This window comes from Tarenaya hassleriana, unplaced genomic scaffold (assembly GCF_000463585.1).
Source record: "Tarenaya hassleriana unplaced genomic scaffold, ASM46358v1 Cleome7, whole genome shotgun sequence".
NCBI lineage: Eukaryota > Viridiplantae > Streptophyta > Magnoliopsida > Brassicales > Cleomaceae > Tarenaya > Tarenaya hassleriana.
The window spans coordinates 5,129,803-5,140,483 of NW_010969548.1; the positions used below are offsets into that span (position 1 = coordinate 5,129,803).

The 10,681-nt window shown below is 38.8% G+C and overlaps 2 protein-coding genes and 2 long non-coding RNA genes across 5 annotated transcripts; 2 read left to right on the top strand and 2 right to left on the bottom strand.

Annotated features, from left to right (window-relative positions):
• Window positions 1-2,096: 2,096 nt before the first annotated feature.
• On the top strand, window positions 2,097-4,737 carry LOC104801493. The gene is made up of 4 exons (XR_769898.2): window positions 2,097-2,255; window positions 3,374-3,419; window positions 4,185-4,391; window positions 4,488-4,737. It is a non-coding gene; the product is annotated as an uncharacterized LOC104801493 (long non-coding RNA).
• A 221-nt stretch (window positions 4,738-4,958) lies between these two features.
• Window positions 4,959-6,661, bottom strand: LOC104801496 (protein mago nashi homolog). The gene is made up of 3 exons (XM_010524805.2): window positions 6,354-6,661; window positions 5,750-5,926; window positions 4,959-5,253 (listed from the first exon to the last, which is right to left on the bottom strand). The coding sequence occupies exons 1-3, from the start codon at window positions 6,570-6,572 to the stop codon at window positions 5,194-5,196; spliced, it is 456 nt and encodes a 151-aa protein (XP_010523107.1). The 5' UTR covers window positions 6,573-6,661; the 3' UTR covers window positions 4,959-5,193.
• A 95-nt stretch (window positions 6,662-6,756) lies between these two features.
• Window positions 6,757-8,659, top strand: LOC104801495. 2 transcript variants are annotated; one of them, XR_769900.2, is made up of 4 exons: window positions 6,757-6,871; window positions 7,060-7,209; window positions 7,291-8,491; window positions 8,567-8,659. It is a non-coding gene; the product is annotated as an uncharacterized LOC104801495 (long non-coding RNA). The 2 variants fall into 2 exon arrangements; XR_769899.1 differs by having other exon boundaries at window positions 7,291-8,623.
• A 72-nt stretch (window positions 8,660-8,731) lies between these two features.
• On the bottom strand, window positions 8,732-10,299 carry LOC104801494 (uncharacterized protein At1g28695-like). Its single transcript, XM_010524803.2, has 2 exons — window positions 9,735-10,299; window positions 8,732-9,302 (listed from the first exon to the last, which is right to left on the bottom strand). The coding sequence occupies exons 1-2, from the start codon at window positions 10,248-10,250 to the stop codon at window positions 8,787-8,789; spliced, it is 1,032 nt and encodes a 343-aa protein (XP_010523105.1). The 5' UTR covers window positions 10,251-10,299; the 3' UTR covers window positions 8,732-8,786.
• Between the last annotated feature and the right edge of the window lie 382 nt (window positions 10,300-10,681).

Here is a 10,681-nt window from a genome sequence, read left to right on the forward strand (position 1 = left end):
AGTTATATATATATATATATATATATATATATATATATATATATATATATATATAATGCCAATTTAAGTACTATCGACTCCTAGAACTTTTTTTTGTCATCCATATTCTCCATTGCAGTGCAGATACAGAGGCATGACTAGGTGGGAAACAAATATAAAAATACAACAAGAATATTGAATCGCATTGTGGAAGCGGTGAAAACCAGATGTTGTAAGTCTTCTTCATCGTCGACCATTGAACAACATCCACCGTCTATTACAGTTATATTCCTGATCAAATTGCGAATTGGATAATAGAGAGAATGGAATATTTTCCACAGCCGTATTGTTTGTTAGGCAGTTTTAGTTTTCTGTTATTCTTTCATTTCTTTATTCTTTTCTCTTCCTACACGTGTATATATACAGGCTTTCATTTGGTGAATGGATACACAGAAAATTCAGGTCGATTCTCTCTCTCTGTTTTCTATTCCGGAAACAGAGAATTGAAATTTTCTCAGGTGAAACCGTCAACCACATTTTATGTAGTATCGCCACTATCTGCCACCTTCTTAACTATTATCCCAAAACTACGCCCTTAGCCTTCGGGTTGCCAATCATCATGCTTTTGATAGGATTGGCGTCTTGTACCCTCGGGCTACTTAATCTGTAAGTGCATCACACACTATTTTCCATATTTGATTATGTTTTTCTAATTATTTTGATTTTGTTTGAATGATAATATTTCTATGCGAATCATTTTTTCAGTCATCAATATTTTGCCTTTTGTAAAGGTATTTGCTCATCGTAATGGATATGGTTTGGCGAATTATTACAGTTAATGGTTCCACGCTGCATGCTTCCAAAGAGTAATATAATATGCCACAAAAAAAAAAAAGATTTATTCGTCTGGATTAAAAAAGAAGGGCAGTTATAAATAGACAATGTGACATGATAAAAATGAGTAATTTTAACAAGCACCTAGGAAACATGAGGTGGAAGGGGAAGCATATTAGGGTTTTCAAATGGTCCTGTTATAAAAGTCCTCGTACACTCCTAGTTCGTTGCTCACAAGTCTGTCTCATCGTAGGAACAGCGCAGGCAAAACTACATCGGAGGATCGAAAATGGAGCAAACTTTCATCATGATCAAGCCCATGGTGTCCAGAGGGGCCTTGTACGTGTTTTCACCCTTCTCGTCTCCATATATTTTCTTGTTAATTACTTGTTTCATCCTTTTCGAATTCTTTATATATAATTCTAAGTCGAATATTTGATGACACGTATAGATTAACATAATTTTGTGTAATATATATTGTATTTTATGAGATTTATATGTTTAAATGCTCTATTTTGTACAATTTTATTTCGATTTCGATGTTTTCATATTTGGTAGTAAAGAACGCAAATCGTGTTTTCACGTGAATCAAACGAAAACAAATAAACGCATCTAAAAAAATATAAATAAAAATAATAAATAATTAAAAACAAAGCTGTTCGATCGTTTTAAATATATGTATATATGTAAATATATATTATATATTATATGCATATATGTATATACGATAGTGCGAGTGATTGTGTATATATAATATATGTATATATGTAAATTATATATATATATATATATATATTAATAAATATATAAATATATGTATACTATATGTCTAATATTTATATATATATATATATATGTGTATGCGTATAAATTAGTATATGTATATATTATACAAATTATATAAAAATGTATGTATATGAATATATGCATGTGTATATCTCTGGGTATGTATATAATTATATACAGTGTGTATATATATGTAAGTATATATATTATATATTATATGCATATATGTGATGCGTGTCTATATATATAATATGTATATGATATGCATGTAAAAAATATCTACGTGACGCATATATGATATGTGTACATAACGCATATATATATTTATAAATATATATATATAGTATATACATGAATATCTATATATAATATATATTATACAAAGAAGAAAAAGACGTGATTAGCCGCCATCCACTTACTTGGTCCGACAAATTCTCCATGATTAACGCCACTCATGAGGAAAGGAAAGCGACAGCCATTTCTCTCATCTCTCTTATTAATCACAGACGATTCGACACAGAGGAGGCATTCAGAGACGGAGAGAGTGGACGAACGAAGAAAAATAAAAACGCATATAGATTCAGAGAGAGTCAGAGAGCAAGAATTCGGAGGAGCTCAGAAGCTGAGGAGGAAGAAGAAGTTGCATATATTCCTGAGTATTTCTTTTCTCTCTTTCTCAGTCTTATGAATTTCCATATGATTGTTGTTGTTATTATTCTTATATTTTCTATGATTTGTGAGTAATTCTTCCTGATTGTAGGTTAGAGATTTATTGGTGTGTAAAGATTTTGTGCGTTTAATATTTCTCGGTAAATTATGGATATTCGTGATTAGGTTTGAATTGGTGGATTTTAATGTTGCAAATTTTGTTGACCACTTGAAATATTGATTTTAAGATTTAAATTTATATAGAGATATAAAATTTGAATTCGGAACTCACTTATTCATTTAAGCGATTTTCGCATGTGAGAGATTTTTTTTTTTCGCATCGAGAGATGATTATATGACTTATGAATTATGATAGGGAGTTTAGTGCTCCTATGAGTTTTACTCTATTTTGAAACGAGAGGTCGGTAGTTTTTTTACTCTATTTTGAAACGAGAGGTAGTTTAAAATTCATAGGAGGTGAGAAAGAAGATTCGAGAGAATAATCTCTTCTATAGAAAGAGTTTGAATTCCAATCATAATTACTGAAATAAATTCATAGAAATGATTCTTATATAACCCATAAAATCCCGATACTTACAATGTCTTAATTAAATTGTGTTAAAATGGTTGATTTATATTTGTTTTAATTTGTATTTACATTTAATCACTATAATCACCTCTCAAAATTATTGTCCAGATCAAAACAAGTAGAACTCATAATTGTTATCGTTAATACTCATGTGTCCACTTATGATAGTTGTGTCTAGTAAATAGAATAAGATTATATCACACCTAAATCGACATAAAGATTGTGCGTAGTTTGAAATTCATTACGGATTTTGTACTGTTATCAGATTCCTGTGTTAGATTGATGGAAAGTGGAACCATACCGTGTTAGATTCGCTCATTTAGGGAGTCTTTTAGTTTTCAATGCCTCTTTGGCTCAACTCAACAAATACCCAGTCAGCCGTCGTCGATGCTTTGAATGGTCTTACCACCACCACCACCAGTTCACCAAAATTTGGGTTCATTCCCATCTTTTTGTTTGTTCTATTATCGATTATGCTCTATATGATTAAAATGAAGTTTACCGTACTTACAAGCACTTTATAATATGGTCTTTCAGGTTGGTGAAATCATCAGCAGGTTTGAGAAGGGTTTCATTCTGAAAGGTAATGTTATTTGTTGTTGTCTAAACCCTTATAACGTTAATTGATATTGTGGCTGAACGTGGATGATGGTGGTAAGAGTAGGATATGATGAGAGTGTGCCTATGCTCATCTCTTTCATCAACATTTTGAGCCTACCTATCCATAATGGAAGGGACCACTTACCCATTTACATAAGGAGAAAGAGATCGATCAATTTCAAGTTACTTGCTGCAGTCAGACTTCTCTAGCAAGTTTTACTTTTTGATTACCCCATCCGTTTGTGGTTGATCATTTGTCAATCATTTGTTTAGCTAATTCATAGATTTCCTTCTGATGCTTACGCCCCTCTCTGCGGGGTTTGATTGTGTATTGTCGTTTGACTAGCGGCCTTTTTGGCCGGTTAATCCGTTCTTTATGCCCTATCGTTAGCTATTTTTGTCTCCTGCTCTCTGGGTTTCTGTTTCATTTTGTCGTTTGGCTCGGCTGTGCTTCCCACTACTTTACTTCCTTTACTGTAAATGCTCACATGGTGGAACTTGAATTCACTTTCTATCGAAGAAGGCGCTTATTGCTTATTGTCATTTGTTAGTGCCTTAGTGGGCATTTTGACAGGCTGTTGCCCATCTGTCCCTTCACGTATATTCATATTGACATATTCCAATAGTAGCGTGTAGCATTACTAATTCACATTCCATTAAACAGAGACTTTCTTTGATTGGTTCAGTAACCGGTACTGGATCTCTTTGTCGATAGTCCTTTGTTGAGTGGTTCTAGTTGCAATCACAGGTTTGACGCTGGAAACCGTGGACCACCATTTAGCTGAGAGGCTCTACCAGGACTTGTCTGCGAAGCCGTTCTTCAACGGTCTTGTTGATTACATTATCTCTGGCCCTGTTGTTGCAATGGTCTGGGAGGGGAAGAACATTGTTGCTACGGGCAGAAAGATGATTGGAGCGACAAACCCAGCAGCATCCGAGCCTGGAACGATCTGTGGTGATTTTGCAATTGATCAAGAGTTGAAATCTTTCCCAGAATCATATGTTTTGAGAAGAGTTTGCTGACTGAAAAGAGAGTGATTTTGGGTTGCAGGAATGTAATCCACGGTAGTGACTCGGTGGAGAGTGCTAACAAGGAAATTGCTCTTTGGTTCCCGGATGGACCTGTGAACAGGCAGAGCAGCATTCACTCTTGGATCTACGAGTGAAAGCCCTGGTTAACTCGGCCTGTATCGGTCTCAACATTCTTATCATTGGGTTGGATCTTATAAAGTTCTGAGTTTTTTCCTTCAGGCGAGTATATTTTATTCTTGGCTTAAAACATAGTTACCATGTGTTTTGAACTGGGTCTTTGCAGAGACCAAAGACAGACATCAACTTTCGACAATGTCTGCCTTTGGTCTTTCCACCACAGGCATGCATCAGTCTATCGTGTACCAAATTGTTAAAGCCGATTCATTTCCCTCTAATCTCAGCATGCGACAATATTAAAGCCATGCACAAATGAGATGGCCCAATAACATCATCGAGCCCCACAGGGTTAACAAACAAGAAGCCGATAAACTGATGCCTCAAATGACCACTCATTGATCAATACCATTGGCTACATGATCATAAAACGAAACAATGACAAAAGGAAGAGGTATGTCACTCAACATTGAAATTTAACCAGACACATGCATCACATTGCAGAAAAAAAAAAAAACTCTAAACTTCCACTTGAAGACCAGAGACAAGCCTCACAAAGTCATCAGAATCTGGAGGAAGAACCCATTTCAAATGTACCACTGATTTCGTTTCTAAATGGGCTTGATTTTGAAGTGCAGCGAGATGAGGGAAAACACAAGACATTTCAAGTCCTGCAATCACATAAGATTCCTATGAGAACCATAAGCATGTAAAATGGCAAGGAGCGTTCAAATACAATACAAAAACAATAATCAGAGCAGTATCAACGAACAATGAGAACAGCCCCACAAATCCAACACCATAACTCCGGGTAATACTAACTGCCAAATCAGCTAACACGTGACACCATTTTCTTTTCCATCTGCCAGGACATGTACTATATGATCAGCCAGAGGCTGACTGTATCTGCATCGGTTTATTTGTTTGAGAATATGATTTCATGAATAAAAGCCTATATCCTAAATGCACCTTACACTCAGCTGCCAAGTAGGGATTTAGGTAAGACAGGAAAACTTGGCATAATTTCTCTCTGACATATGAGACCTTCACTTATTGCATAAATTGTGCACATGGACCACGATTTTAGTTAACAGGAAAGAGAGAGAGAGAGAGAGAGAGAGAGAGAGAGAGAGAGAGAGAGAGAGCACAATGCATATATAGGCCGACCTGAACAAGATAATAGAAGATGCGAAGTCCTTCAGGATCATTACTGCTCTGGACATCAACCAGGGATCCAATTTTTGAGGTAGTGAAGGAGATATGTTCATTTCCCATCACGATCTCGAGCTCTTGCCTCCCAACACGGTCAGGTTCCGGCCAGTTGTTATCATCTTCTTTCATAATCTAACCATGAAAAAAAATCCTTATATATAGTAGGAAAAGAAGAACCATGACGACATTAATCAAGACGCACAACTACAGGGACAAATATCTAATGAGCAAAGATCCAACCTCTCTCACAAATTAATAGGTTAACTACAAAGTCAGGGATGAAGGAAAATATAACCCTATAATTAAGTGAGTTTAGAACGATTAGACAAGAGTTAACTTGATCTGTAACATGGCAGATACAGAAGAGAAAACATGTGAGTGTCAACCAGAAGGACAAGGAGTTTATCACAAATCTCGCCAACCGTACCCGGATCTCATGAAAAATAAAAACCCCAATCTGAGCAAAACGCAGCAAAACAATCAGGAAATGCCTAATCGAGACTAGAAACAAAGTTGCAGGGTAACGCGAATTAAGATTAGTAATATGGGAGAAAAAGACCTCGCTCTCGGCGACGATACGCTTGCACTCCTTGAGAACGGCGGGGGTGAGGAAGACCTCTTTTCTGATCATGGTGTCGTTCTTGTAGTTGGAGTTATTAGCATAACGGAGCTTACCGTCGGGTCTAAATTCGAACTCCAGGAACTCGTGCCCGAATTTCCCCTTGTGTCCGACATAATATCTCAGGTAGAACTCTTCCTTCCCCCCTTCCGAAGCCATCTCTCTATTCTGCAAGCTTCTTCCCCCCTAAATGGGGTTTAACCCTAATAAACCACTTGGGTCGCAGCAATTTCAGGGTACATCACCGAAAAAAAAAAAATAATTTGCGACCTTATTACGACTAATATATAACTAATATACAACTAAAATAAGAGCATGGCCCATTAATTTGGGCTGAATTCTCTGGCCCGTTAGTTCTCTCTTTCTCTCTGCCGCTGAACGCTTGCTGTGCCTGCTTCGGCGCCCTCGATCAGATTCGATGCCGATGCCGAATTCTTCCAAGTTTCTGCAATTATATGGTAATTTCACTTCAAGTAGGACTTGTTTGTGGGTTAAAGGATCTGGATTAATGGGAAAATGTTTTCAAATTTGCTAGTTCGTGGGTGGATAGCAGGATATGATCTGATTCTGTGGTCTATAGCAGAATAACACCTTGGTGAGAAAAGAATAGGTTGTGTAAGAGCCTTGAAATGTTGTTTGAGTGCAGGAAAAAGAAGCCAAAATATACGTCCATGAGAAGAGGGAGAGGAAGAATGCAATGCAAAAGGAATGGCCGGGATGTGTTTGACTTGAGTGGGCTTTTCCATCGATGAAATGGTACAGTAGAAGTGTAAGAGGCCACTTCCTCGCTCTTCAGGTCCCTTTTTCTTCTCTCTCTCTCTCTCTCTGTTAATCATTTTGTATGCTCACTTCTACTGTACCATTGTCTTCTCCTTAGGTCTATGACTGGATGAGTAACTGAGGCGAAAGGTTCTGCTTGTCTGCCAGTGATTCCGCAATTTAGCTCGACCTTATTGGCAAAATGCGTGGCATTTCATCCGCTGAAGAATTTTTGCTCCGACTCCCTGACAATTTTAACGGCAGGAGGGTTTATGTCAGGGCTAAGTCCAGAGAGAAAGCTGAGGATCAAGGATCCAGTGAGAACCGTAAACCCTGTGAATCTCAAGGATCCATTGAGAAAATGGAACAAGAGTATCAAATGAAGTCAGACATAGTCACCAATCCTAACTGGACCACTTCCAGTATCATGCTACCATGTATATTAAGATGCGAAACCGAGAAAGCTGAAGATGCATTGAGGACGGTCGAAGCAAGGATTAAAAGTCAGTATTGGATATCCTACCATACCACTACCTCTCGAGTCTGTACGGCAGCATCGGCAATAGGAAAGAACTGAACCAGATGTTGAATGTCTACAAATCTGTTTTCCCAGTGTTCCCGACTTGGGTTACCGTGCCTTGATCTCTGGTGTGAACCAGAGATATTGAGGGAGCCGAGAAAGTATATGAGGAATGGCTTCCAGTCAAGTTATCTTGCGACCCCAGGATTGCAAATCTTCTCATCAATGCATATGTAAAGAACTACCAAGTACAACGGAGGGTTTTCTCGACCATGTGATTGAAGTGGGAGGAAAAGTAAGGGAGATTCTTGCTGAAGGACATACCACAGAGGGGATGATTTCAGATGCTTTGGCGTTTCTGAAAGAAGATTTTGTGGCGAAGGATCAAATAATTGGAGGCCAAAGGCGTCAATGCTGTCTAGCTAAGAAGAATCCGATTTTCCTAGTAAAGAAGCCATTAGGTGGTTGCTGAAGTAATCTGAGCATCTTGGATAGAAATTTTATGTGGCTCTTATTGGTTTGTCAACTGCGGCTGACATAGTATAAGGACCAGCCATGGGTAGAGGTGCAACAAAGGGGAACCTCGAGAACAATGGAAATCATGGTGACGGGGCCAATGAGCCTCTAAATGAGCTGGATTTGTGATTACTTATTAAGGCAAAGGGGTTGTGGATATAAACTACCTATGGGGCTCAAGCAATCTGACGATGATAATCAGCAATGATGAACTGAGAAAAGCAGAGATATTATGCTCGAGTTTGCAAGGGAGGTGAAATGCAGACCACACTTAGGGATTACTGTGAGTCTGTCTTATTACCTGTCTTAATGTTTTTACTTACATTTTGAATGATAATTTTGTTAGAACTCGGTGTAGGTATTGGTGTATTGGGGCTTGAGCAGCCACTTATTATGAATCCAGAGAGATTTAGAACTGTGTCTCGTCCGTGCTGATGAGTGGGGTGAACAAACTAGTTTCAGACTCGGAAACTCATTTGCCTAATGTACATGGCTCAGAGATTTCAGTGGAGGCGGCTATCTCTTATGTTGCAGAACATGTGCGACTGTGCATTAGACATGTTTAACAAATAGACTGGTCATTGTTGGGGATTATAGTGCGTGTCGTTCCATGAACCCCAGCAATTGGCATGGGGAGTCCACCGGAATCTCAACTGTTTGGCCTTGTGGCGTGAAACCATTGCAGTTTTATAGCGTTTCCAGTCGCGGAGAACTGCTGTCAGGTCAGCGACCTTGGCGGGAATGTGACGGCAGCAGTTGGCGTGGACTGTGGTGACTGCCCCAAAATCGGGGCTATCTTGGCAGAACCCACTGAACTGAACGGTGTCTAGGAAGTTGACAGAGAGGCCAAGGGTGTCGAAGAATCCCGCGTCGAGGAGACTTTTGAGGACGTCTTGTTCCTTCATTCCGGTGGAGTTGTCCCTCATGCTGTACCATTTTTCGAAGAGGGAGATGGTCTTGTTGTTTGATCTTATGTGGTAGAAACCGGTGTTGATGAAATGACCAGCTCGGCTATCCACGCTTATCTGGAGATCCACGGTATCGTTATTGTTTAGCCGTGAGAAGGGGTTCCTCAGCCACATCACGTCCGTGTCCTACCAATGGTATATATACCAAATGACAGCGTGATGACAAATATGTTCGATCCAAAAAAATGTATACAATGTGCCCTTGCACTGTGCCTAGTGGTAACACTTACTAACATCAATGGGTGGTTGGTGTGGTGAGCAAACACATTAGGAAAAAAAGTCAACTCACTTGGTTTTGGTCCATATATAAACAAAATGGGTCATTTGGCTAATCTCGTCAACTATAGTGTGTAATACAAACCACTCCTGTTGTTTTACATTGCTAATAAGAACTCTACCCAGAAATAAAGAACTGCCTGTCCACAGGCTTCCACTTACGTTTCGTTATTTTAATTAGTGATCAAATCAAATAATATACTAGTAAACCCTATCCAAAACGTATATGAAAAAAACCCTAGTCCCAATAATAATAATAATAATTAAAGATGACGTACTGACCGTGAAAACAAAGCTGTAGCCGCGCCGAAGGACGTGGAGGAGGAAGAGAGTCCGCCTCCACATCATCTGAATGAAATCGGGGGACATGTAAACCTTCTCTCCGGAAAAATCGAGATGCTGTTGATCCGCGGACTCGAGCCTGTAGCAATGAAGCCTGAGGAACCTGCAGCGATCGTAGGCCGTCTGATCGACCGCGACCAACATGAGATGGTCGAGGAGGTGCCTCGTGTCTTCTCCTTCCCACAGGCTCTCGAGGAACAGATCGAGCATCGTGGAGGTTGATGAGCCGCTCTTTTCCACGTACGCCTTGTTGACGACTGCAATCACCACCGTTTTGTTGTTCCCGGAGGCCGCTCTCTGCAACGCTGCCTCCAAGTCATCAATAGTGGTCGTAGAACTGTGTTGGAGAGAAATGATGAGCGGATCACGTAACCAGAAGCAGAGGTAGAGGACGCCGGTGATGAGGAGTACGACGGCCGCTCCCACTTTGGCCGAGGAGTTGTTGGACAACGCCATTGCTTTTGTTGGTGACTCACGTCTATTCTCTCCCCCTCTTATTTATATATCTCTCTCTACGAAACCCATGTGTATTCACTCACGTCTCTTTATCTATATCTTCTATGCACCCATTTATTTATCTTCATATACGTACATAGATATACTATATTGATCGTCAATCTATGCACATATGGATATCTACGCGTTTCTTTTTTTATTTAGTGTTTAGATATCTGCTGCTTCTTTAAAAGGGAATTTAGGGTTTTAATATTTACCCTACAGCTTTAAATTCTTGTTTAGATATCTACAACTTTAAATTCGATTTGGCAAAGTTTTTTTAACTTTATATAGGATAACTATTAATATTTACCCTATCTTTCAGATTGTACTTAAAAGATAAATAAATATTCCCATTTTTTTTGGTTATGAATGTAATTCTGATATTTATC